This window comes from Oikopleura dioica, chromosome 2 (genome assembly GCF_907165135.1).
Source record: "Oikopleura dioica chromosome 2, OKI2018_I68_1.0, whole genome shotgun sequence".
Classification (NCBI taxonomy): domain Eukaryota; kingdom Metazoa; phylum Chordata; class Appendicularia; order Copelata; family Oikopleuridae; genus Oikopleura; species Oikopleura dioica.
Genome location: NC_137292.1, coordinates 10,572,444 through 10,595,716, shown reverse-complemented (window position 1 = coordinate 10,595,716; position 23,273 = coordinate 10,572,444). Strand labels below are relative to the sequence as shown.

The following is a 23,273-nucleotide window of genomic DNA, read 5'->3' as shown; positions in this document are numbered from 1 at the left end:
GTTTTTAGCGATTCTCACTGATAAGTTCTCCCTTTTTTTCGCTCATATTTTCGGACAGAAGACTGAGTTAGTAAATACAGTGGCCGTGTTGTCAATAAATAATTGAGTTTATTGCTCAAGTTCGATTTATTCAGCCACCTCTCCCTTGGCACTTGCAAATCGAGTACTCTCGGTCAACGAAATCGAAATACTCCTTCGAAGAGTTCAACTCCCAGCAGCACAAAACGAGGCTTCAAACTTTCCAGGTGATTATTTTTTAATCTTCTGACAAATGAGAATATTATTCATTTAAAAAGCAATCTTTCCTTTTGGAGAAAAGCCACAGAATCAAATTATACAGAATATTATCTTCGGTTATCCGACTTTTGTTATATATAATTCAGCGACGAACTGGTGTCGTCCATGATGCATCGGCGGTGAAATCGCAAGTTAAACATGTGCGACGAACTCGGAGTGCGGATAAATCCAGGTCAAGGCAAAATGGAGAAGTTGAGGAAGAAGATGAGTCGGATTTTGTGGACTCCTGGCGTTTTAACACTGCTCAAAAGGGTAAGAACAGTAGTAACACTTTGATAATTCATCAACATGCGATTTGAAATAAGTCATTTCAAGTAACTTTTGTGTCATATAGAAATCGGCGAAGAAGAAGAAAGGCTTTTCTTATTGCAACGAGCGGAAATCGAGTTCTTAGAGTACAGAAAGTGCCAAAGCCTAACCGCTTCTCCAGCTCATACCCGTAAGTGAGTTTTTACAAAAATCCGATATTCACTCTCGTAGATAATGGCTTAGAATGCTCGACGCCGAGAAATAACTCAATAGGAACCGAAACGGTTCAGAAACCGAAGAAACGTGGCCCACTGAACTTTCGTCCATTCAAAAAAAGCGTTCGAAAGCAGCAGCTTTGTTGAAATTTTTGTACATTTGAAGATACAGAATTGTCTGTAATTAATAAAAAAAACCTGACAAAATATGAACTTCTTTCAAAATTCTCTGAATTTCTTGACTATTCTACTGAATACAGGATCAGGGAGTAGAAAGTTCAATTTGTATGTTCATCTTAAATGTCAGAACCGTCACTGCCAACCGTAAAAATTGCTAAAGTCGTACACAAAGAGGTACTTTTATATTGCGGAAATAGTAATAAATTTGATAGATTCCGAACCTTAATTTTGCCGCTGTCTGAGGTAAGCCCGAAGATCAGATTGATTTACTTTTTATGAAAAAAGTATTTAAACATTTTTCTTAACAGTCAAATATTTTTGGACTTGTGCGAGTTCTTATGAAGATAGAGAGCTGAAATTCGTTAAATACAATAGAAGAAGATGAATGCAAAAGTTGTCCAGTTTAAGAATTATGTTTCTAAAAAAATATCGATCCTCTTTTATGGCTTGATATGTTGCTTCATGCTTTATCAAGTGATGAAAACGGACAGTTGCAGCTCTTTCTTAAAGAGACCACTTCCCGTCCGTCAAGCAATATCGAGAGATTTTAGAAGTGGTGAAAAGAGAAAAGTTGTTTTGGTAGGCTTCTATTGCCCGCAATGAGCGAAAATGTCTTTTTAGATTGTCACATTTATGCGATCAGGATCAACCTTTCTTGGAGAGCTTTTCAACAACCACGACGATGCGTTTTATATTTTCGAGCCACTTCATGCTTTTTCCACTTCTGGTTTCTCTCCAGACTCCGTGAATGAACGATTAGAACTCCTAACCGACAATCTGAACTGCAAATTTAAAGATCTTTACGACATAACGATTCCTTGGAAAGAATATTCAGCTGATTTCGACATGCAGCAAAAGTTGGATCATCAAGGAAACTTCATTTTTCGGCCAAAGCATCGTCGATTTTGCGCGCCGCCGTTTTGCGTGAGAGATGTTTCCAACAATTTGGATCAATGCAACAGCGTCTGTGGTCTTGTGGATCTGAATCTTGCTTCCCGGATCTGTAACAACTTGACTCCTGTGATCAAGATCATCAGATTTGCAGAGATTGAGCACTTCAAACTAATGGCGGAAGAAAATAACTTGGATCTGAAGGAAAGAATCGAAAGATTAATTGCTTTAGGCAGCTTGGCGAGTCCAATATTGTCATTATAAAAATCAGACTGCCTTTTACGACGTCCCTTTTTTATATTTTCACACTTGCACTTGCCGTGCCGATTCTAAAAAAGCTCATTTTCCTATCCCGAGATCCCCGCGGAATTTACGCAAGTCGGTCTAATATTTACAACCAGCGAACATATCAATCTGAAGAGTTGAAGAAGAAAGACAAGAGGATCTTGTTCGACGTTTGCCGACATACAAAGAATATCCTCCGCGAAATCAACAATTCAAAATGGCTGAAAGACCGGAGCTTAGTCGTTAGATATGAAGATTTAGCGATGAAACCGAATATCAGAAGCAGGGAAATTCTTGAGTTTGCTGGTTTTGAGCAGACGGAAAAGATTTCAAAGTGGATTTATAGAAATACGCTTGGTCAGAGCAATTCAGGAATCATTAGCAATTTTTAGTTTAGAGTCGATAACTTTCGTAATTTTTCCCTTTGTTGATGATAAACAGGTACATTTGATACAAGCCGGGATTCACGAAAAACTGCTTTTGCTTGGCGTTCAAATTTGGAAGAAGATGAAATTCGCGAAGTCGAAGTTGAATGCCGCGAAAATATGGAAATTTTGGGCTACAATAGATTCCGAAAAAATATTTCTGAAATTGATATACTTTCGAAAATGCGACTTTAGAATAAATTTTTATAATTTATAAAAAAAGGCCATTTGATATGCAAATTGATATTGATGCGCACGTCTTTCCCGCTGGATTGAATGCTGAGAGCGATTTGTTTTCAATCACCGGCATGCAAATTGTGCTGAGAATTGTGAAGTGAAGCCTCGCAATCAGCTTGAGTTGAAGATGCAAAAGGTTATTTTCTGCTTGTTGTGTGCGTTTTATTAGTTTAGAAAGAGGGGCAGTGATAAACGAGCGGACGTATAATTGAATATTTTATTAGCAGTTTGACTTTTTCTAGCTTTTCTGGCGACTTTGAATGGGATGCAGACAGATTTAACTGAGAGCTAGCATGCAATAAGATTAAACAATGAAGCAAATCGAGGAAAATGGAAAAGAACAAATAAGAGTATTGAGGGTGAGTCTAAAATTTTCGTACTAAAAAGATCATCTAAATTTTCAGGCGGATGTCGAACTTCTTAAACGCGAGAATGAAGAGCTAAAGAAGTCGCTAGAGCTAACTGGAAGTGGAATTTACAGGAGCAGTTCTTAAAAATAAGACAACTTTTCTAAGCTTGTAAAATCCTCATGAATAATAAATAGAAACAATAAGCCGATAAATAACATTTTGAAAAGTGGGAAGAACTCATCGAAAGGGCAATAGATAATTTGACTCAATTCATCAATGAGATTCAGCAGAGCCAGGTAGCCATGTAGCGCAATTTTAGACCGAGAAGAATTTCAATTATCTCCGCTGTCAGCAAATTTTGAAATTTTCGTCCAAAATGAAGTTTTGGAGACTAATACCTTTTTACAAGCAAAAGCAAGAGAAGAGACTGCAAGAGTTGGAGAAGCCAGGAAAGCCTTCGTCGCCAGAGAAGAAATTAAAAGCAAGGTCACAGACGGTTGATGTTGAGCCCGCATATAATGGTATGCTTTTTTTCCATTTTTTTGTTTTAAAATAATTTTTCCAAGAAGCATGCGTAGACGAATCCCAACCTGCGACGGATCAACTGCCAGCAGTCACGAAAATTGAAAGCGGATCAGCTGACTCTTCTACTCTGAAAAAAGAGGCTCCATCAACAGAAGGTCAGAGGCGTTAATTTGAATTGGGAAGGGATAAATTGTGTCTCATTATAGAGGAAACTACAGCGGGTGACTCGACGGGAGATCCGAAGCCGTCTCCTTCCACCATCAGAAGAGAGGAGAAACGAAAACGAGAGAACCGCAAAGTAAGCAGTTACAACACAGCACAAATCAAATCCGTAGAATCGCGCACTAGAATCGTATATGTAGAGTTTTATGCATTTAAATAGGCAACGGTGTCATATCTGTCGCCCGAGGATGTTGTAACAGCCCTTAAACCAGCTAAGGAAAGGCGAAAAATGAGACTTCAGAGCTTCAGAAAAGCGCTGGAAAACATAGACGATGCGGCAAGATCAACTTTTGGTGGAAAGAAGAAGGTAATTTTGACCGTTGATCATAAAGTGTTACTTTCCTTAGAATAAGCCAACAATCGAAGAAATAGAGGCCAAAATAAAAGATGTTGAGAAGAAAATCACAGGAGAAGAACCAACTGCTGATAAAAATCAAGCTGAAATCAAGGAAGAATGCAAAGAGAACACGTCAGTGGAAGCAGAAAAACCAAAGAATGACGGAAAATTCGAACGAATAAAAGCGAGAGATACCGGCTTCGTCCCAGAGAAAGAAACAACCGAGCCTGAAAAATTCTTCCCGAGAGTTGGTAGTCTTCGCTCGCTGAAAAGGCGAGAAGAGATTATTGAGAAACTAAGGAAAAAGAAAGAAGCCGAGGCGGAAGAAGAGCGAAGACGATCAGCCCCAGCCCAAATTAGTAGTCCTATTCTGAGAACAGCCCCGGAGAATACTCCAGCAAATCTTGCTGACAAATCAGAAGAAAAGCCAGGTAGTGCTCAAGTAATAATAATCGAAATTATTAATTGTTTTAGTTACAAAGCCGCGGAGTCCTCGGCCGCAAGTGCCTCCTCCTGAAAAACCAGCTGAATTGGCAGTTGCTTCTCCTTTGCCAAGTCCACCGCTCCCACCCGAGAAAAAATCAATCGACACTATTCAGGGCCGAGTTCAATGCTTACCATCACGTGGTTAATTTTCTCTCAGAATTCGAGACTTACTGCAAGCAAGAATTTAGAGCATATTTGTGAACGCTACGTTCTTGCTAAAAAGACACAAAAACAATCAAAAATGAACTTTTTAAAGGAAGAACCTGAAGAAATTGAAATCGCTCCAGTTCCTAAAGCTCGAGCTTCCGCACCAGTAATTCTATCAAGAGAATCGGCAGCAACTAAAACGAAGGATAAAGAGAAAGAAGAAAAGCAAGATGCAAAAGAAAGTGAACAAGAGAGACCAGAAGACATCCACGTAGGATTGACTCGACATGACTACAAGACCTTGTCAAACACGCCGAAGATGAAAGAATTCGAAGTAAGCGAAAAGCCGAGTAAGATCATCAAACCGCATGATTACGAAATGCCAGTTGCGGAAGTGGCCAAAGGTAAAATAATTTCGCAACTATTTTCAAAACATATTTAGCAGCTCGAACACCACCGTCTCCAACAAAAACTTCAAGCAATAACTCTCCATATTCCGTCAAAGTTTTGCCCAAGAAAAGGATTGGTAGAATTTCCGCGTTTGACAGTATTGAAGAAGAACCGAAGAGTGAGCCCCTCCCACCAAAACCTCCACGAGTAATATTTTCTCGAATAAATAGACAAAGTAACTCACCGTTTCAGACCCCAGAGCCAAAAATAATCATCGAAGATGACGAGCTTCCTGAAGCTTTTCGACGACCTGTTTTACGAGCATCCAAGAACAAATCCAAACCACCAAGGCCAATGTCAGAATCAGTCGATTACAATCCAGACCTGGTGGAAAAGCTGGAAGGACCTGCCCTCCAACGAGTTCTGTCACTCGGTCCTGGGGAACGATTTAAACGATCGAGTATTCGGTAAGTCCATTCGACTCTATCGGTTATTCTCGGGAACATAAATATTAACAGATTTTGAAATGAGAATCTGTCTGTTGTATGTATTTGGATAAATAGAAACAATCCAAGGGTCGATCGCGTGATCACAAGTAGATCCCGTTATGTATTTTCGTTGCTCCATTCTCTTGAAAACAAAAACAGTTATTCAACAGTAAGACAACCGTTGATTTTTGGGCACATGCTGTTTAAGAACTGTTCTGGCAAAACTTAGTTAGAACAAATTTTGTTTGATTAGTCTTAAATTTATTAAAATTGGCTAAAATATCTTAATTCAGGCGTAAGAAATTCTTCATGGGCGAGACGTAGAAGACGAAGTCGCAGCATTTTTAAAGTTCTAATCCTCACCTCTGTCCATAAATCTAACGAAGCCAATAAAAGCAGCCTAATCTGGCAGAGATTGTTTACTAGTCTTGTAGTCAAATGAACACGAGATTGGATGTTGTGACCCTCTTTTACTCCCAAAAAGATTATTGTCACTAGGGTATGCAAAAGGAACTAGTTTTCAATAGAAAGGTCTTATATTTAGATCCCTAAAGTAGTAGAACACTGCAATTTTAGATACTTAGCTGGATAGTAAAGCAATTCCGAATTTAAAAATAGGAAGCGTCCTTATAAATAAAAACATCGACTTAGCATTCTGGTGAAAGTTCAAAAGTTTATACATACTTTGGTCAACCCTAAAAGTACAGTGACTGGAGGACTCCTAGGTCCTCCTCGTAGCGTCGAGGAAGAGCTTTTTTCGTCTGGCGCTGGACTTGCGTGACCAGGGGCAGAAGTGCCTCGCCCGAGCAAGGGACACAACACTGTTGATGGGGTGGACGTCTCCGTTTGTTTAGTCGAGGAGTCCAGTTAGTTAATCGTGTACTCGTTTGGCGAGGCGCCCGACCACGATTTCTATTGGCCTCCGAGCCCTCTACCACCAGGTTCAAAGTTTACATTTCCCTTCATTACCGTCCCCGCTCAGCTAGAAGAACCTCACAACAGAAAAGCTACCATGCCAGAATTTACAGACGATCAAGAGATACAACAAAACTTCAACCATGAAGAAGATTCCTTCATTGATTTCGGGTGAGCAGCCCTTAATTATCAAAGTAATAAAAATCTCCGGACACTGCGGAGCATCTTATTTGAAAAGAATTTTTTCTCGCACTTGAATGTTCCATTGAATTAATAATTCTATATCAGGCCTTTCGAAGAAGACCCCGAAACCTTTGAATACAATGAAATCGGAATCGATCAACCAACTAATGTGACGGAAGAATTCGGTATGGAATAACTCAAATTTCAAATTTGGAATTTTTTCAGTTCTCGTTCTATCTGACCTCGCCGGCTCTTCCCCTTCCAACAACGAAATTACAATCCCCATTGAACAGCCAAGACCTCAATCTGTCGGATCATACGAAATCTACCACAATCGGACGGAAAGAACTCACCAAGTTATCCGCCCAAGATCATCAACCATCAACGAATTTTCGCCTTATCCCTCGGTCAATGACAACAGCTCCAGGTTTGTGAGGTGCATTTTTTTTTGCCTATTACAAAATTCAGAAAACAACGAAGAGGAGGAAATCAGTCCCCCGGAGTTTATAATGGTCGTAGAATGACATACGCAGAACTGATTGTCGAAGCAATCAAATCTTCAAAGGATTCTAGGATGACACTTCGTCAGATTTACCACTGGATGAGCCGGTAAGAAACAGCTACAAAATGACCTAAATATGTTTCCATCCCGATGAAAGCCGGTTATCGTTATTTACAGAATCTCACTTCGAGGGGATTTTTCAAGTTGTCTTTTTTTCTCAAAGAGTTTGACAAATATCAATAAAGCAGGTTTGTCCTGCTACAGCGGGATAAACATTGATTCGATGCAAGTACTTTTCCCTTGTCGGGAGGTAGTTTGCGAACTTTGATGCAAAGTAAACGAGCTAAAACTCATTGAAACTTTTAATTTGAAAGCATAGGGAGGTGATTGAAGTACAGTATCGATAGTACAGTATTTTCCCCCAATAGTATGGAAGTAAATATGATCACTGATAGACAAGCCAAACAGGCGGGCGGTACGGTAATCCTCTAAATGCAAATATTGACTTGACCAATGAACTTTCTTTTTCTAAACAAGTTTCAGAAATGTCCGAGAATTCGGTCCTAACGGTGGTCCGGGCTGTCCCAGTACTAACTCGTGGAAAAACTCCATCCGTCACAATCTATCACTTCACGAAATGTTCAAGGTGAGACTTTGACCGAGCCGGGCGCTACACCCAGTGTGAAGATAGTCCGATTGGAAGTTCTAACTCAAAATTAAGCGCGTTCCGAACCACACTCGAGGAGAAAGTGCTTTCTGGGTTATTGATACGACTCCATCAAACAATAACGATATTTATTATAAACAAGATAATAACCAAACATGTACGAAAAACATTATTTCTATAAGAGTCTCATAAACGGTTTTCTAGGGCCTCATGTTCGACCAGAACTCTTTCGACCCTCTCTTACCTGCCCTCCAAATGTACGACTTGAAGCAAACTATCAAGTTCCAAACTTCGACAAAATCCGACAATCCGCAACAAACTCGTTCTGCCAAGATTTGATCATTTGCGAAAAATTCCCTGAGCTTGCTCGAATCATCTTTCCAAAGAGTAAGCTTCAACTTGATAGCCCAAACTTACTTTTACATCATTAGAAGAGCCAAAAGTCGAACCAATTATTCGCCTCCCTTCGATCTCTTTGGACAATATTCCAGATAGCCACAGTGATAACGAGCTCTTTTCCGCAATGTTCTCAAAACCACCTTCTGAAAATGATTTTTCATCCTGCGCCAGTCCTTCTAACTCAGGTATTCATATCAATTTTCGTGCAAAAGCTAAACTTTTCTGCAGAAATCTTTGATAGTCCCCATCCCTCCCCTTCCACTGCTGACGAAGGTTTCGATAGCATTTCAACCTTGGATAACTTTGAGCTCGACGACATTTGCATGGAGAGCGATGTCAATACAATTTTCAACATGTAAAGAGAGATGTTTCTTTCAACAAATGCAATTAAAACAACTTGTTCATTCTAATGTCTTAAGTCTGAAAGATTTAATAAATATACTTGTGAATAATTTTATGTTTTGTTCTTCTGTTTATTTCTTATAATTATTTTGTTCTTCTGCTTTTCGTTATTCTCATTCTTTGATCTTCCCAAGCTAAAGAGTCCCCAGAGAATATCTCTTGAAAAAATAATGCCTGATTTTGACCCTTTATCACTCATTTTGAATTTTTATTCAACGATTACAGCGTATTATTCTTTCATTGAAAGAGTGACAGGAAATGATTTTGACGTCTCTGTAAATAAATGATTTTTAATAAATTTACTTCGATATTTCGAGGGCTGAAATCATGATTATTGAATTTGAAAACACCAATTTGGTGGATTAAACTCGAGGTTACCGAAATCATAATAGACGTACCTCTCTATAAAAATAGATGTTTTGTACTAAGTCAATTATCTCCATAAAACCCTCCGTGAGAACATCTCTAAAACTAACAAGTTGTCAACTAAAATCACATTCAATCAGGATATAAACTGGAGATGCTAGAATTTGGAACTCTAAGAATTAACAAAGATTTTGACGAAAATTTTCTTGAGATGAAAATTTTCCGAGTTTTTGCCGCTTTTGCTCTTGCTGATGCTGCTGCTATGGGAGGCGCCATGGGCATGGGCTCAAGAAATAATGCTAAATTTTTGACATATCGGGTAGAATATTCTTTGAGCCAGTAAAAGATCCTAACCCAGAGCCGGGAGCAGTTACCTTGGAGCCGACTGAGCCGCCAACTATGCCACTCACTTCAACTCCAGCTCCAACCACCACTACAACTCCTACTACCACAACCACAACCACCACCACTACTCCAACAACAACAACCACTACCACTCCAACTACTACGACCACGACTACTCCAACAACTACAACCACTACTCCAACCACTACCACCACTACCACAACGACTACAACCACTACAACAACAACACGGGCTCCAACCACGACCCAAGCGCCATCATCTGGTGCTGGCACGATTGAAATGACTCTTCCTCTGATCGCCGTCGCCGCTTTCCTCCGCGTCTAAAGAAACACTCCATAAAAGCAAACAAATCATGTCCGCAAATCATAACTGAATCCTTCCTTTTCATTCTTTATTCTCCTTCAATAAAATTCGATGCATCCATCCTTGTCTAAGAATAGCAAACGTTGACGATAAAAGAATATGGCCCAATCAATCACGTGGCTAATTACACAAACAAATATAACGTCGAACTTCACATTCTCTTTATATTTATAAAAAGATAGAGAAAAATTCACAATGAAGATTCCTGGTCTGATACTATGGGGAGGATTACAAAACATCAGTGATTTTTATAGAAAAAAAAGTTTGTAATCATTCGAGCCTCTCATCAAAGCAAAATCGAAAAACTTTACTGATATCGAGGAATTAGCGATGTCAGTGGAAGTTCAGCTTGATGGAATTTACAGTAATGCATTAGAGCTGTCGAAAAAAGACGCTTTTATTGAAGATCAACTCGAGTTTATAGAAGAGGCACTTCTTGACGTGGAAGCTAATGGTAGTGGGAAAGGGCCCATATTATATCTATGTTAATTCGAAATCAAATGTATAGGTTCACTGAAGAGATCAGCTTGAGTTTGATAAGATCGAAACGGATCTGGGGCTGCTCAACGAAAAAGAAACTGCAATCAAGGAAGAGATCGAAAATCTCCGCGCAGAAGTGCAATCCGAAAATGAAGTATACAACTCACTCGAAATGCAGCTGAACTCTGTTAATGATACATTGAATGATGTTCTTGAAGAAGTCGGCGAGAGAAGATCTGACTTTCGTAAACTGAAAGTTGGCATCTATGAAGATCAGGCGAAGACACGAGATAGCCTAGAATCATTCAACGCGACGCTTACCTATTTGGGTGAAGAAACAGAAGCTCTTGAAGAAGACTTTGCTAATTCAAAAAGAGAGATGCTTTTGCAAGAGACTCGAATGGAAAAAATTATTGATGAAAAGTATGACGATTTCACCGAGAAATTCAGAGAAATTGACGAGAAAATAGCGACACTGCAAAACTCAAGCGAGCAAAACTCGCAAAACGATCAAAACTTTCAAATTCAAAGCCAATTACTGAAGATTTTAAATCGCTTGGAGATCGTAGAGTCGTCAAAACTCATAACTGAAGAGAGAATGAAACGTATGGAAGAAAACTTTCAAAAAGAGAAGGCGGATCTTCTCGAGATGGTAGAAAAGGCAGAAGAAAAGAGTAGACGAGCAGCTAGAAGTGTGGAAAAAGTTCAACAAGAGCTTGAGCAACTTAAACAAGCGATAGAGAAGGAAGACACATCTGGCAATAATAATGTTGAAGATAAGGAGAAAAAGTGCAAGCTGACGTGTAAAGAATATGATAATGGATTTAAAATATTAAGCAAAAGAGGCATAAAAGATATATTTAAAATCCATTTATAATCAGTTCAAATTCCCAAATTGAAGAAAAGGAGTGTTTCGTGGAATGCACGACGAAAGACGAGCGCTTAAAATCCGAGTTGTCTTGTGACTCGATTTCCGACTCATTCTGTCTACGAGACGAGCACTGTGGGGACTGTGGAACGTGCTTAGCAAATGTATGTTCGATGAGAACGAATATTAAAACGAATTTGATCATCATTGGTGGCAACCATTATGAGTTTACTTTCGATAAACTTGACCTCAATACTATGAAAACTGCACATATTTACGGGCAAGTCTTCTCAATATTAGACTAAAGTTTTCATTATTCACTCTCAAATCTTCAGGAGAGATCAGCCGCTGAATGGACATAGTCGAAGCGATCCATTAATACACTTCTGCAGTGTACTTGTAAAAGACAACATGTTTATTATTGGCGGACATCTGATTCGTGAAATAAGAAGCGGGGAACAAGAAATGAGAAGGCATAGCATTCGAGATGTTGCTCCTCATCTTCGAGTAAGCCTGTTCAAGTTTGACTTTCAATGAGCTATTATTTCAGAGACATTCGTGTTCGGCAGTTGCAAATGATTTCATTATAGACAGGGTTGAAATTATTTTTTGTTGGTATTTTTAGTTTATACATTTATGTATTCATTCATGTAATTGGGTTTGATTTTATAAAGAATGTCTGGAAGTAAATCGACAAAACTGGAATATAATGTTTATAGAAAATATCAACCCAACACTGCGTGTTGTCCACAATCTCGACAATATAGTTCCATAAGAAAATGCTGGAAAATAATTCCTGGGTCTGATCATCCAAGGACATTTACGTGGGACTCCACCTCTCACGGGCATTATTCTGCCGCCATGGTTTCGTTAGTTGATGAACAAAATCCATCCTTGCGTCAGTTAATGGTCAATAAGAAATTCAAATTAGAAAATTAAAATTAGAAAATTATATTGATGACCTGGAAAAGCCTCTCGTTATAGCCGGAGGGTTGAAACCAAGAACTAACAAGGTTGAAATAAATCACCACGATGGAGCAGGCTGGCGAGCAATGAACTCTTTACCTAAAGCATCTTCTTCTCTAGCTATGACTTGGCCACGGAGTTTAATTTTATTTTATTTTCAATTAAGAAAATTAGTTATCATGGCCGAGTAGAGCAAAAATACTCTCTACGTCTCTGGCGGATATACCGAAAGTCCCAAATCATCGTCATCTAAGGTCTACAAACTTGAATTCGAAAATAATAAACCGATTGGAAATTGGCTTGAAGCTGGCAGTATGAAACGTGAGTTTTGCAGAAATCATCATCATTCTAACAGAAATTCTTTGGTCATGATGTCAGCTAGACGTCCTGTTCAAATGAAGTGCACTTTGTATTATATTCCTCGGAACATCCCTGGGTCAACGAGAAAACTAGAACAAGTCAAGCTAGAATATGTTGCCAACTCATCATTTTAGTCGCTCGAGACTCTCACGCCATGGTTGCATGGAATGATGGCCTGGTCATTTTCGGAAAATACGAAACCAACAGCGATAGATGGGAGTACTTCAACGAGGATGCTTCTCGATCGGAATTCTTAGATATTCCGCCCGTCGCGAGACTACACTTTTCATATGTTCTTGCTTCTCCTACATTTATTATTTAAAAATATCCATAAAAACTCCCAATAAAATACTTTCTTCGATTCTCATTGAAGTTCATGTAGCAGTAGTGGAAAAACAATTTACCTATTTCAACAAACAAAGTCACTGACCAGTGGTCAGATCATCTGACTTATCAATTTAAGCCTTACTGAAGATTCTGCAAAGAGAGACTAAGAGGAAAATGATTCTTGCATTTTGTTATTTTCTATTATCGGAACGGATTTAAGCTAGCATATTTTACAGTGCAATAGGCGCATAGACTATGCGGCATAGTAAATCCAAACTCGAGATATTTACTGTCAAAGTGGAATCAGATGACTTTAATGACATACAGAATTTGACCGAACTTGCACTCTCAGTTGAAAACCGGTTCGAAGATATTCTTGAAAACGAGCGAGAATTATCGAGGACAGATGAGTCTTTAGAAGAACGATTGGAGATACTAGAAGACTTAGGATTCTCTGAAAATGAAATGGGCAGTGGGGAAGACAGTCTTCCATCCAACGAAGAGGATGACGATTTCAGAGCCGAAATGAGAGTTTTTAAGAATCAGATGATCTCATTCATGCCACTACTTAACAGCCTCTATGAAATGGGAATCATGGAAAAAATGAGAAAATTTGATGAATTAAGAGGAAGCTCAATGGGAGCTCCTGACGTGAGTGATCAAATCGGGAAAGCCGAGAGTCGAATGACCGAGATTCTTCAACAAGAAAAAACCGAACTTCTTGAGGCACTGAAAACTTCAAGCAGACGTGCGAATAAAAAAGTGAAAAATGTTGAAGAAGAAGTTGTCGCGCTCAAGGCAGAATTGAAGCAAAAAGAAAATGTATTTAAAATGGAACTAGATGCTCTTAGAAGAAAGCTCCAGGAAAGAAAGACTTTACGATTCTATGACGATATTTATGGCGATATAATGAATTCTACGATGACTCCTGTTAGTGAAGATGAAGAAACCGAAGATGAACGCGAAGAGAATAAAACAAATTTGATAATTATCGGAGGCGAAGGTCATGCTCACACTTTTGACCAACTTGATCTCAATACGATGAAACTTTCGCATCTATACAAGTAGGCTAGAAATATCAATTCATCTTGAACGTAATAATTTAAGCAAAGATCATAAACTTGCTGGCCAAACATCAAACGTATTGTATTACCACTGCAGCGTTCTTGTGAAAGATAGCGTCTTCATAATTGAAAGAAATTCTATCAGCGAAATAAGAAGTGGCGAGCAAGAAATGAGGACCTTCGACAATGGAATCTCCCTGAATCTGCTTGTAAGTAAAACAATAACATCCTATATTAAAGCATTTAGAAACATTCCTGTGCCGCAGTTGCAAACGAGTTTATTATAGAAAGAGTTCATATTTTATTGTATAGAACGAGCTTTTATCAAATGAGAACTCAGTACTGTTTGCGGCGCGTATTTCAGAAACTCTGTCAGCTTTACGAAAAAATGTTGGAAAATCACTCCTGGCTCGTCTTCTCCAAGCACAAGCGCCTGGGAGACAATGTTGCATGGCCATTCATTAGCGGATATGGTTTCTCTGGTCGACCCAAATGATTCGTCTGCGAGAAAGGTAATGATCGTTTCCTCGAATATCATCAAAACTACAAAATAGCCCGTGGTAATTGCTGGAGGAAACCCAAAAACTGATGCAGTCGAGATCAACCGTTTCGATGGGAGAAGATGGCAGTTGACACGCCTCCTTCCAGACGCTATTTCTTCCCTTGCAATGACTTGGCCATGGATAAATATCATGAAAACCTAATGATCTCTTACTATTTTCATGGCCATTGAGACAAATAATTTCATTTACGTCTCTGGAGGATATGCGGGTGGAAAGTCGTCAACCGCTGTCTTTAAACTACGATTTCAAAATGATGAGCCTGTTGGCGAATGGGTGCTTGCTGGAAATATGAAAAGTACATATAGTATATAGCTAGGGACTTTCACGGAAAAATCAAGGTGCTCCGATAACTATGAAAATTTATCATCTAGTACAGTTTTTTTCGCTGATTCCAAATATGTACTTAATTTTTACATAAATCCACATGGTGGCGCGTGAGAGCGCTTCAAACTTTCGAAGATGGCACCCCTTATACTAGCCTTTCAGGTTATTTATTTCATTCCAAAAATGGTTTGAATAAAGTAATCTTGCCATCAAACCTCTTTCTCGTGATATTTTCTCGAAAGAGCTCACTATTTAAGCCTTTAATAAGCCTGAAAAGCTCTCAGAACAAGCATTTATTTTTAGCGCTGTCTCACAGCGAGGCGCGCTAATCTTAATCAATTCACTGAGCGGAAATAAGAATAAATAGTTTATTTTGATCAGTATTAGGCAGTAAAAACAGCTGTTATCATTAAATCAAAATGCTCAAGAACTTGCAGCAAGAAATCGAACCACTCATTTTGTCACCTTCCACCGAAAGGTTCGGCCCTCGCTGCGGGCGATGCTGCTCCAGGCCCTTCGCGCGGTGCCCCGCGTCGCGCGAGTTGCGACATGCCTCTAGTTATCTGAAGATTTCAAGCGGCTAGTACGCCCAAGTAAAAATATTTTTTTCAGAGATTCAAGGGAAGTGTCTGATAGAGAATATATCGAAAAAAGAGTGACCTGGCAAGGCATGGTCTATATAATTCACCTCTTTGAAAGATAAATTTCGTGTTTTTCATAATATTCAATATTTTTTTGCCAATTTTTCAATCATATTTGGAATCAGCAGGTAAGAAAACATATGTTGTCTGAAAAAACAAGAAAAATCGATGACTATTTAGGGTAGTTGGGAAAGCAAAAATTGGGCCCTCGCGCTCCCGTGATAGTCCCTATATATAGCATATGCTGTTTAGCTGAATAAGTTTTATAAAAAAATAGTTGCTAGAGACACCCACTCGATGATCCCTTGGAATGATGGTCTTCTGATATTCGGAAAATTTGAGACTGAAGATAAATGGGAGTATTTCAACGAAGATGCGACTCTTTCATATATTCTTGAACTTGAACCTCTCGCAAGAAAAGCGTTTTCTTGTGTCAAATTACCAACTTCTTTCATTCTCTAAAAATAAAGATATCATGAAAAATAACAGGGAAATATTATTGTCAATAATTTATTGAAAGAATTTAGACTCAGAATTTCAGAGTTAAACATACCACAACTGACCTGAAGTATTTATTAGTAAATACTTTCGAATTACTTTAACCACAAAATGGCACCCTACGAATGCAAATCCAGGTGTCTCAGGTGCAAGTTGGCGGTGCTGAGCACGTTAAATAACAAACTCAGCAGTTTACAACAGCCTCGAGCGCTTTCTCCATCGGTATAAAACGTGAGTGGAGATACCATTTTCATAAAGAATATTGAAAAAGAGAGAAAATGGCAGCTGCTTGTCCGAACAACGCCTGGACTATCGCTGCTGATGGTTGCCTGCCAGCAGACATCGCAATCACCTGTGGAAGCTCTCAAGTGACAGTCAGCGTTCTCGTCGATCATCTTTACGAGAATCTCCCCGAAGACTATCACGACAACGCCCGAATCGAATTCGGGGACTGCACTGGCAGCAACAGACCAGATGCCAACAACACCATCTCAGAAACCTTCGACCTCAACGCCTGTGGAGGAAGATTTACTCAAGATGAAGACATCTTCGTTGCCTTTTACGTCAAAGGCGTTGACTCAGCAGCTTCGACAGAGGTGCAAGGAACAGACATTGTTCTTACGCCTGTTTTATCGTTCGAAGTTGAGTGCGAGTACAGCTCCACAACAACTCTCGAATCGGTCAATTTCGACGTTGATACTCCTGATGTCGACTACGGCAACGTCACCGGAACCGTCGGAAATGTAAGTTGATATGTTTATAGGCTTTTTTCAATTCGTTTTTAGTTCAATGATAAGTTCTTAATGGACTGGTTCTCCGATTCTGCACTTGAAAATAAAGAAGAAGTCTCGCTCGGTGACGAGGTTTACATTCGAACCACCTCTAGCCTCGAAGCGAGCCACAACTACCGACTTACATCTTGTACCGCCAGTCAAGGCGACAAAACGATTGAGATTCTTTCGGTATAATTAACAACTCAAATCTTATTCTAAATTTGTTAAGCAATGTGACGAGGGCATCAAGGCTGGAGCGATGGCCATCCTTGGTATCGGCGAAGTCTCTCCTGCCACTGCAGAGAACAGTGGAATTTATAGCTTCGGCTTCAAGTCCTTCACCTTGGCTGATGAAGCTAGTTCGCTTGATATTGAATGCAACTTGTCGATTTGTCTCCTTGATGATTCTGGGGCTCAATTAGACGCCGACTGTGGGCAATGCTAAACTTATTCACTGTACTTCTTATTTTCATTCTGTTCAACCGAATCGAATAAAATTCAGTAAAAAATATTTCCACGAAAAACATCGAAAAACTATTGAAAATGAGACGACTTAAAAATCATTTTTGCCAATCACCTTGACAGAAATTTCATCAAGAGTATATCTAGTGAAATTAATTAGTATTCGCTCACTCAGCTTTGATGGGGGAGGATTTACGGCTGTCTTCAAGGTGTTTGCTTCACTGCTGTCAAAGATGGTCACAATAAATCTGAGTTTGCTACTGGTGCCAACGACGTGCGATTCTAGTGTTGGAACTGCCATTCAACATCAGAAAAATCTCACTTTTGAGACCACTATTTCACCTTATTCACAAAATGCTAAGTTCAAGAGACAAGGAGCGAAAAAATAACAGAGACCGAAGGAAGAAAAATGAAAACAAAAAGGAAGAGACAAGTTTTTCAAAGAAAATCAGCGATCTTGCAGAGTCAGCGATGAAATTCTTCTCAAAGAAAAAGGCTTGGTCAAAAATATTTACAGAAATGTCAAGTGAAAATTTTGACTCAAAACTCTTTGGAGCGGAGCTCATGCAAAGCTCCTTATCTCCGTTTACTGTAAACGGTTTACACTTGAGAATCGGACGTGAAAACGACCCCGTAATTACCGCTTCGGTGGCACTGGAAATTGTCTACCTTTGACGTTTTTAGGCACGTCATATTTTTTGACCATTCTAGAGCCAAAAAATCTGGCAATTACAGAACAACGCGTTCCTGAGCGTAAGTTCTCACTCAAACGCGTCAATTCACTAGCAAAAGCGCGTCAATCAATATGCGATCAGTTTCAGGAACAGTTTAATCAAATCTTTCACCACATCGTGTGAAATTACAGAGACGTCATTTGGTAGATCCCGAGGCCAAACAAGTCTCACAAATGATTTTCATTTGAGGTGACCGTTTCTTTATTTTTGAAAATTCTCAAAAAAAAACTGTCCAAAGGCAATAAGAACCGCACAGACAATCGGAAGAATTCAGCGAAACGGTATGAGAAAATTCCTCTCAGTTATATTTTCAACAATTCCAAGTCGCCCAAAACAGACCTGTTCATTTCAAACCACAGCGATCAAGTACAGTTCCTTCTCCGGTAATTTAAGCATATGACACGCTCAAATAACGCATTTTCAAAGAATCTCGCAAGCTCAAAACAAGCCTCAGAAGACGTGCCAATTCATGCTCGTCTGCGAGTGAAAACGCGAGGAAATGCTAGTTGCCGCAGTCACGCCAGTCCGAGACCAATGACTCCGCTAAAAAGACAAAACGCCATCTTCGACGAGCCCCGAATGTCCGAATCGCCGAGGTAAAATGATTTCCAAACAATCTAAATTCGAGTTTTCACCAGTCCTGGCTCACGCGCTGTGCGATCATTGACTCTGCAATAAACACCTTCTCCCTAATGCGTTACTTTCTCTTCTGAATACTGCCGCCCCATCAACTTCTAAAAGTCGATTTACATTCGCACATTAGCGCATCTAGCAAATTCAAAGGAGGCGTTGAGTGAAGGATCAGGAACACTAAAACATTCCCCACATTCTGACGCAAATTTTACAAATCAATTTTATTTAGTTTTAAAATAAGTAAGATGAGACCGTTAACCATGAATTCTAACATTTCTCAGCTGAGGACGATCGTCTCATAGTTGCCGACATCCTTTTTCGTCTTCTCCTTTTCTTTTGTTGAGAAATTTGAATCTGCTTGAATACCCATGTTTCTCGGAAATTGCTTCTTTTTTCGGTCTCTTCAGATTTCTCCGGTCTCATCAATTCTTTAGGATACACCTTGCTCGCCTCTGAATGATGGATGAAAATAAGGAAGGGAATCTGACAAACCTAACACAGGATAAAGCTTGTCTGGCAGACTACAAAAGAGTCGGTATGATTCGTAGGAGCTGTCTTCTTCCAAATCTGAAGAAAAGCCATCTGGGGTTTCATATCTTAAATTGTCGATGATCGTCTGTTTTTGTTCTGCTGAAATGCCGAGTAGTTCCTTTCCACTCAATTCGGAAACTTCTTCCAATAGCGGATCTTCTTCAAGTCTAAATAATTTCGGTCTAAAATCACTGGTGCCTTGCAGTAGTTTTACTTTGGGAGATCTTTGTATCTTCGCGAGTTGGAAGGATCAAATTTGATCTTTGGACGCTATCATAAACATAATTTTTCTTCTGAAACTAATGACTTTGTTGATAGCGTTTCATAACAGTTTCAGGCGAGTCCCTGAGATTCTTCGTTCTTTGCTTCAAATCATTCTCAGGCTTCTTCTTCTTCTTTCGCTTACAGCAGAGCATGGAAGAGTCCAAGTTGCGTAAGAGAATCGTGATCTTATTGGTAACTAAGTAAAAGTATTTCTTAGAATTTTTTGATCTAGAAAAATTTAAGAATTATGTTTTATTTGAAGTTAACTGATGTTTCTACCGAAACAAAGTTTTTGCGTTCTCAAGCAGCTTTGCATCCATAACTCGGGATCTTCCACTGCTCTCGACCAATCGCGCTTGAGCAGCCGCGCATCACTAAAGTCGCAAAATCCGAAAAACGGTTTCACGGGACGCTACTCGCGGAAAAAGTCACGAGAATCAACGAGTCTCTGTTGGAGTCTATTGGACAATTATTTGAGAAATTTCTATTCAGAATAAAACAACAAATATTGAGAAAATGGTTGAAGAAATAAAGGTAAGTTTATATAATCTAGTTTATAAAATATCAATTCAAGAGAATATTTTTTCAATTTCAAATTCAGTCCGAATTCTCAACTTTAATTTAGCCCTCTGCGATACAAGTGATCAAACCGCTAACAATCACAGAAGACGACGAGGAAAAAACAAAGTTCGAGCTCCAAACAGAAGCGCTGGAATCTCTTCTTACAGACAAAAGTGTTGCTAATCTTCCAGTCTCCGTCATCTCCGTTACTGGCGCCTTCAGAACTGGCAAATCGTTTCTCCTAAACTATCTCTTGCGATATTTAACAGCGCTGGAGAATGAGCAGAGCGAAGACGAGTGGCTTGGAGATTTTGATCAAGAGCTCGAAGGGTTCAAATGGCGAAGAGGAGCAGGTAACGAATCAGATTCTTCTGTGTTGCTTTATTGAGTTCTTAGACCCTGAGACCTCCGGAATAATGGCATGGAACAAAGTTTTCGTAATCGAACCGATTCCAGGCCAAAAACAAGCTGTCTTACTTCTCGACACTCAAGGAGCGTTCGATCTTGACTCCGATGTCAAGGACATAACTCTTATATTTGCTCTTTCTACGATGCTTTCTAGGTTTGTTCGTTTCTTCATCCTTTTCGTTTAAAAAACCTCAGTCTCCAAATCTACAACGTACGCGGAAATCTTCAAACCGACAATCTCCAGCATCTGCAGCTCTTCACTGAATTTGGTCGACAAGCGATCGCCCAAGAAGTTTCAGATTCGGAGCCCTTCCAGAACTTGCTTTTTCTCGTACGCGACTGGCAATTAGGTTTCAAGCTCTCTTCCATCCGGTTTCATATTAAAGTTTTCAGATGATTCCGAAGGATTCGATGGAGGAAGCCAATTACTCGAGAAACTGATGAAAATAACCCCGAAAATGAATGACGAAAAGCGCGAGCTTCGAGAACATGTGAAATCTTGCTTCAAGGTATGTTAAATAAATATATTTTCAAAGCACGAATTGATGATTAGAGCATACGGGCATTTTTGATGTCCCATCCTGGCGATGCCGTGCGCAAGGGCGAATTCAAAGGCGAAACCTCAAAGCTCCACCCCGATTTTGTTTCGAATATGAAAACTCTTGTACCAGAACTGCTCAACTTGCCAGATACAAAGTTCGACACTGCAGGAAACCCTCTTACCTGCGCCGAGGTCTGCGACTACTTCAAAAAGTACACGGCGATTTTCCAAAATGAGGAAATGCCCGAGACAGTGACAATCATGGAAGCAACTGCTGAAGTGAATCATCATATGGCGGTGCAGAAGGCGAAGGCTTCCTTCAAACAAGAAATCGAGGATATCATCCCGAAGCAACTTGGATATCTTCAGGCGAATGCCTTTGATGAAAAGTCCAAAGAAGTCATGACGTAAGTTTCTCCCAAAAATCAGTGGAAAACCCCCTTCAGAAATGCTCTCGAAGTTTTTGATGGAACGAAACGAATGCTCAGCAAAAATACGGCCCGAAATTCCGTTCAGACTTGGAAGCAGAACTTATCTCTGACATCGAGCAAAAGAGAAAACTGAACGACGAGCGGAGAGCAGCGAAACTCGTTCAAACGCCACTCATTATTATCGTCGCTCTCTTTGTCTGCTGGTTCGCAATTTTCATCCTCGGTAAAAGTACAAAAGAAGACACGGAATTTATGCGTTTTCTAGAAATGCTTTGGCTCTCTCCTATTGCTGCGTTTGTTAATATCGTTTCAACCCTTCTTATCGGCGGCATTCTCGTCTGGCTCGCGGATCAAAGCAACCTGATTCCCGGCGGATTCCCTGTTCAGCAAATTATCGACCTCATCGCTGAATTACTACGGGACAATATTCTCAAGGTACTTTTTCGTTTCCTACCAAAATCAATTCTTTTCTAGCCAATGGCCGGCGTCGCAATGAACGGAATTCGCCAAGCGAACCCCGACGTCGCCAGGATCATCCAACAAGTAGCAGCGCCTAAGGACAAAGAAGATTAAAAGAAGACGCCATTTCTTTCCAAAAGTTCACGAGTTACAAACTTCATTTAAATAATTTAAACTTATTTTTAGTCCTGCCAAATCTTCTCTTGACTCTATCATGTTTTGTCTCATCCGATATGTTCTTCAAATAAAAACATACCATACAACCAACGGAAAAATACGTTTCATGTCATAATTTTAAGAATGTTTGAGCTAGTCACATTTGAAGATTATGTAAGGATCGAGCCGTTTCTGTTCAATAAAGATCTTGCGGATGCTTGCAGGACGGAGATAAATAGAAAACTCGCGAATAAGGTCTACCAGCGCGCGGGCTTATGCATCTGCATGCACGATATTTTGAAGATTGGGGATTCCGCGATCCTGCCTGGCGAAGGACTTTGGTAAGAAAATAACACTTTTCAAAGTTTTTTTTAATGAATCAGCCTTTATACAAAAGAATTGTTAGTCAAAGTTATCGGAAAACCATGTGATTCCTCGTTCGTGGAGCTGCTGCTTTTGATCCTCAACAGCTGCATGTCTGTTTTTTACGTAGTCGCTCATGAAGCTTCTTTGATGAAGCCTTGATGGACCGAAAAGTAGTTGAGCCTCACAGAATTGGTAAAGAAAAAAAGCTACTGTAATTACCAATTTCATTTTTTGTTCTGGATTGACAAAACTGGATGCCTTTTTATAGAACGTGAAATATTTTTAATATTTCAATTAGCATATGTTTTGGAGCATAAATGATCTTCTATGTTCTTTACTTCCAGATTGTAACCGCGTCATTGTGTTCTTTTTGAGGCTATGAAAAAATAACATCGACCTAAATACATGTCAAAAAAGCGTATCCCAACTGTCCATAGAGAATAAAGCCATATGTTTAGCAGAACATTCATCAAGTTTCGCTTCATCGTATTCCGCCCTTTCATCCGTGAAGTTCTCGTTGGAAAAGTCCGAAGTTGTTCCCGCGAAGGGTTGAGACTGACGATTGGTTTCTTCGACGATATTTTCGTGCCTAAAGAATTTATTCCGGCGCCAAATGAATTTATACAGAGCGAAGGGGCAAAGGGCAAATGGGTGAGCTTTTCTATTTAAAAATATTTTCACAGATTTTGAAAATAATGTTTTTTGATCCGAAATGAAACTGACTTTGTTAGATTTGGACATTTGTCGACGAAGATGACCCAGAAGAGTCCGAAAGCCACGAAATTGTAGAACGAGTTGAGGTTCGATTCAGAGTAAAAGAAGAGAAATTTGAAGAATGTCTCCCAGAAACGGGAAGTGGCAACGCAGCTGTACCTAGAATTCCGTATAAAATTGTCGCCACGATTGATGAGCAGGGTCTTGGCCCGCTTTCTTGGTGGAGCTAAATCAACCTCTTTTGATATTTTTCCTTTCAGAT

The 23,273-nt window shown here is 39.6% G+C and overlaps 10 protein-coding genes and 1 long non-coding RNA gene across 12 annotated transcripts; 10 read left to right on the top strand and 1 right to left on the bottom strand.

The window, feature by feature from the left end:
* The first annotated feature begins 1,061 nt into the window (after positions 1-1,061).
* LOC145698221 (carbohydrate sulfotransferase 1-like) lies at positions 1,062-2,509 on the top strand. Its single transcript, XM_081775422.1, has 3 exons — positions 1,062-1,115; positions 1,563-2,072; positions 2,234-2,509. Exons 1-3 carry the CDS (start codon positions 1,062-1,064, stop codon positions 2,507-2,509), a joined length of 840 nt encoding a protein of 279 aa, XP_081631548.1.
* Positions 2,510-3,207: 698 nt separating this feature from the next.
* LOC145700163 (uncharacterized) lies at positions 3,208-3,802 on the top strand. Its single transcript, XR_014134163.1, has 4 exons — positions 3,208-3,247; positions 3,364-3,425; positions 3,539-3,650; positions 3,696-3,802. It is a non-coding gene; the product is annotated as an uncharacterized LOC145700163 (long non-coding RNA).
* A 208-nt stretch (positions 3,803-4,010) lies between these two features.
* Positions 4,011-4,845, top strand: LOC145698220 (uncharacterized). The gene is made up of 3 exons (XM_081775421.1): positions 4,011-4,183; positions 4,224-4,644; positions 4,688-4,845. Exons 1-3 carry the CDS (start codon positions 4,106-4,108, stop codon positions 4,843-4,845), a joined length of 657 nt encoding a protein of 218 aa, XP_081631547.1. The 5' UTR covers positions 4,011-4,105.
* Positions 4,846-4,910: 65 nt separating this feature from the next.
* LOC145699183 (uncharacterized) lies at positions 4,911-6,146 on the top strand. Of its 2 annotated transcripts, none has more exons than XM_081776446.1 (4): positions 4,911-5,250; positions 5,292-5,443; positions 5,489-5,703; positions 6,018-6,146. In XM_081776446.1, exons 1-4 carry the CDS (start codon positions 4,941-4,943, stop codon positions 6,046-6,048), a joined length of 708 nt encoding a protein of 235 aa, XP_081632572.1. In that variant the 5' UTR covers positions 4,911-4,940; the 3' UTR covers positions 6,049-6,146. The 2 variants fall into 2 exon arrangements, with proteins under 2 accessions (XP_081632572.1, XP_081632571.1); XM_081776445.1 differs by having other exon boundaries at positions 5,289-5,443.
* A 459-nt stretch (positions 6,147-6,605) lies between these two features.
* LOC145696888 (uncharacterized) lies at positions 6,606-8,821 on the top strand. The gene is made up of 9 exons (XM_081773994.1): positions 6,606-6,810; positions 6,928-7,007; positions 7,048-7,249; positions 7,291-7,431; positions 7,868-7,970; positions 8,046-8,148; positions 8,196-8,378; positions 8,423-8,575; positions 8,619-8,821. Exons 1-9 carry the CDS (start codon positions 6,737-6,739, stop codon positions 8,747-8,749), a joined length of 1,170 nt encoding a protein of 389 aa, XP_081630120.1. The 5' UTR covers positions 6,606-6,736; the 3' UTR covers positions 8,750-8,821.
* Positions 8,822-9,340: 519 nt separating this feature from the next.
* LOC145698705 (uncharacterized) lies at positions 9,341-9,947 on the top strand. Its single transcript, XM_081775916.1, has 2 exons — positions 9,341-9,436; positions 9,505-9,947. Exons 1-2 carry the CDS (start codon positions 9,370-9,372, stop codon positions 9,846-9,848), a joined length of 411 nt encoding a protein of 136 aa, XP_081632042.1. The 5' UTR covers positions 9,341-9,369; the 3' UTR covers positions 9,849-9,947.
* A 6,279-nt stretch (positions 9,948-16,226) lies between these two features.
* Positions 16,227-17,256, top strand: LOC145696892 (uncharacterized). The gene is made up of 3 exons (XM_081773997.1): positions 16,227-16,721; positions 16,764-16,940; positions 16,981-17,256. Exons 1-3 carry the CDS (start codon positions 16,257-16,259, stop codon positions 17,194-17,196), a joined length of 858 nt encoding a protein of 285 aa, XP_081630123.1. The 5' UTR covers positions 16,227-16,256; the 3' UTR covers positions 17,197-17,256.
* Positions 17,257-17,732: 476 nt separating this feature from the next.
* On the top strand, positions 17,733-18,715 carry LOC145698219 (uncharacterized). The gene is made up of 5 exons (XM_081775420.1): positions 17,733-17,846; positions 18,186-18,228; positions 18,272-18,330; positions 18,374-18,543; positions 18,586-18,715. Exons 1-5 carry the CDS (start codon positions 17,733-17,735, stop codon positions 18,623-18,625), a joined length of 426 nt encoding a protein of 141 aa, XP_081631546.1. The 3' UTR covers positions 18,626-18,715.
* Positions 18,716-18,800: 85 nt separating this feature from the next.
* Positions 18,801-19,695, bottom strand: LOC145698217 (uncharacterized). Its single transcript, XM_081775419.1, has 5 exons — positions 19,655-19,695; positions 19,436-19,603; positions 19,326-19,373; positions 19,073-19,278; positions 18,801-19,032 (listed from the first exon to the last, which is right to left on the bottom strand). The coding sequence occupies exons 1-5, from the start codon at positions 19,693-19,695 to the stop codon at positions 18,848-18,850; spliced, it is 648 nt and encodes a 215-aa protein (XP_081631545.1). The 3' UTR covers positions 18,801-18,847.
* A 42-nt stretch (positions 19,696-19,737) lies between these two features.
* Positions 19,738-21,723, top strand: LOC145698703 (atlastin-1-like). Its single transcript, XM_081775914.1, has 8 exons — positions 19,738-19,909; positions 20,001-20,289; positions 20,333-20,498; positions 20,540-20,694; positions 20,738-20,853; positions 20,898-21,292; positions 21,332-21,539; positions 21,582-21,723. Exons 1-7 carry the CDS (start codon positions 19,892-19,894, stop codon positions 21,447-21,449), a joined length of 1,257 nt encoding a protein of 418 aa, XP_081632040.1. The 5' UTR covers positions 19,738-19,891; the 3' UTR covers positions 21,450-21,539; positions 21,582-21,723.
* Positions 21,724-22,051: 328 nt separating this feature from the next.
* Positions 22,052-23,241, top strand: LOC145698216 (DNA-directed RNA polymerase III subunit RPC8-like). The gene is made up of 3 exons (XM_081775418.1): positions 22,052-22,272; positions 22,756-22,948; positions 23,029-23,241. Exons 1-3 carry the CDS (start codon positions 22,076-22,078, stop codon positions 23,239-23,241), a joined length of 603 nt encoding a protein of 200 aa, XP_081631544.1. The 5' UTR covers positions 22,052-22,075.
* The last annotated feature ends 32 nt before the right edge of the window (positions 23,242-23,273 follow it).

What these genes read in the sequence shown, in the direction of transcription:
- LOC145698221 (XM_081775422.1), top strand. Translation starts at nt 1,062, where the DNA reads ATGTCAGAACCGTCACTGCCAACCGTAAAAATTGCTAAAGTCGTACAC. An exon ending in CTAAAGTCGTACACAAAGAG is followed by an intron (nt 1,116 to 1,562) that starts GTACTTTTATAT and finishes ATGTCTTTTTAG; the next exon opens with ATTGTCACATTTATGCGATC. An exon ending in TAATTGCTTTAGGCAGCTTG is followed by an intron (nt 2,073 to 2,233) that starts GCGAGTCCAATA and finishes ATTTACAACCAG; the next exon opens with CGAACATATCAATCTGAAGA.
- LOC145698220 (XM_081775421.1), top strand. Translation starts at nt 4,106, where the DNA reads ATGAGACTTCAGAGCTTCAGAAAAGCGCTGGAAAACATAGACGATGCG. An exon ending in CTTTTGGTGGAAAGAAGAAG is followed by an intron (nt 4,184 to 4,223) that starts GTAATTTTGACC and finishes TACTTTCCTTAG; the next exon opens with AATAAGCCAACAATCGAAGA. An exon ending in CAAATCAGAAGAAAAGCCAG is followed by an intron (nt 4,645 to 4,687) that starts GTAGTGCTCAAG and finishes TAATTGTTTTAG; the next exon opens with TTACAAAGCCGCGGAGTCCT.
- LOC145699183 (XM_081776445.1), top strand. Translation starts at nt 4,941, where the DNA reads ATGAACTTTTTAAAGGAAGAACCTGAAGAAATTGAAATCGCTCCAGTT. An exon ending in AGTTGCGGAAGTGGCCAAAG is followed by an intron (nt 5,251 to 5,288) that starts GTAAAATAATTT and finishes AAACATATTTAG; the next exon opens with CAGCTCGAACACCACCGTCT. An exon ending in TCCCACCAAAACCTCCACGA is followed by an intron (nt 5,444 to 5,488) that starts GTAATATTTTCT and finishes TCACCGTTTCAG; the next exon opens with ACCCCAGAGCCAAAAATAAT.
- LOC145696888 (XM_081773994.1), top strand. Translation starts at nt 6,737, where the DNA reads ATGCCAGAATTTACAGACGATCAAGAGATACAACAAAACTTCAACCAT. An exon ending in TAATGTGACGGAAGAATTCG is followed by an intron (nt 7,008 to 7,047) that starts GTATGGAATAAC and finishes GAATTTTTTCAG; the next exon opens with TTCTCGTTCTATCTGACCTC. An exon ending in CGCCAGTCCTTCTAACTCAG is followed by an intron (nt 8,576 to 8,618) that starts GTATTCATATCA and finishes ACTTTTCTGCAG; the next exon opens with AAATCTTTGATAGTCCCCAT.
- LOC145698705 (XM_081775916.1), top strand. Translation starts at nt 9,370, where the DNA reads ATGAAAATTTTCCGAGTTTTTGCCGCTTTTGCTCTTGCTGATGCTGCT. An exon ending in TGCTATGGGAGGCGCCATGG is followed by an intron (nt 9,437 to 9,504) that starts GCATGGGCTCAA and finishes AGCCAGTAAAAG; the next exon opens with ATCCTAACCCAGAGCCGGGA.
- LOC145696892 (XM_081773997.1), top strand. Translation starts at nt 16,257, where the DNA reads ATGGCAGCTGCTTGTCCGAACAACGCCTGGACTATCGCTGCTGATGGT. An exon ending in TCACCGGAACCGTCGGAAAT is followed by an intron (nt 16,722 to 16,763) that starts GTAAGTTGATAT and finishes ATTCGTTTTTAG; the next exon opens with TTCAATGATAAGTTCTTAAT. An exon ending in AAACGATTGAGATTCTTTCG is followed by an intron (nt 16,941 to 16,980) that starts GTATAATTAACA and finishes AAATTTGTTAAG; the next exon opens with CAATGTGACGAGGGCATCAA.
- LOC145698219 (XM_081775420.1), top strand. Translation starts at nt 17,733, where the DNA reads ATGTCAAGTGAAAATTTTGACTCAAAACTCTTTGGAGCGGAGCTCATG. An exon ending in TCGGACGTGAAAACGACCCC is followed by an intron (nt 17,847 to 18,185) that starts GTAATTACCGCT and finishes AACTGTCCAAAG; the next exon opens with GCAATAAGAACCGCACAGAC. An exon ending in CGGAAGAATTCAGCGAAACG is followed by an intron (nt 18,229 to 18,271) that starts GTATGAGAAAAT and finishes AACAATTCCAAG; the next exon opens with TCGCCCAAAACAGACCTGTT.
- LOC145698217 (XM_081775419.1), bottom strand. Translation starts at nt 19,695, where the DNA reads ATGGATGCAAAGCTGCTTGAGAACGCAAAAACTTTGTTTCG. An exon ending in GACTCGCCTGAAACTGTTAT is followed by an intron (nt 19,374 to 19,435) that starts GAAACGCTATCA and finishes ATAGCGTCCAAA; the next exon opens with GATCAAATTTGATCCTTCCA. An exon ending in CAAGCTTTATCCTGTGTTAG is followed by an intron (nt 19,033 to 19,072) that starts GTTTGTCAGATT and finishes TCCATCATTCAG; the next exon opens with AGGCGAGCAAGGTGTATCCT.
- LOC145698703 (XM_081775914.1), top strand. An exon ending in CAAATGGCGAAGAGGAGCAG is followed by an intron (nt 20,290 to 20,332) that starts GTAACGAATCAG and finishes TTGAGTTCTTAG; the next exon opens with ACCCTGAGACCTCCGGAATA. An exon ending in CTTTCTACGATGCTTTCTAG is followed by an intron (nt 20,499 to 20,539) that starts GTTTGTTCGTTT and finishes AAAAAACCTCAG; the next exon opens with TCTCCAAATCTACAACGTAC.
- LOC145698216 (XM_081775418.1), top strand. Translation starts at nt 22,076, where the DNA reads ATGTTTGAGCTAGTCACATTTGAAGATTATGTAAGGATCGAGCCGTTT. An exon ending in CTGCCTGGCGAAGGACTTTG is followed by an intron (nt 22,273 to 22,755) that starts GTAAGAAAATAA and finishes CCATATGTTTAG; the next exon opens with CAGAACATTCATCAAGTTTC. An exon ending in AAGGGGCAAAGGGCAAATGG is followed by an intron (nt 22,949 to 23,028) that starts GTGAGCTTTTCT and finishes TGACTTTGTTAG; the next exon opens with ATTTGGACATTTGTCGACGA.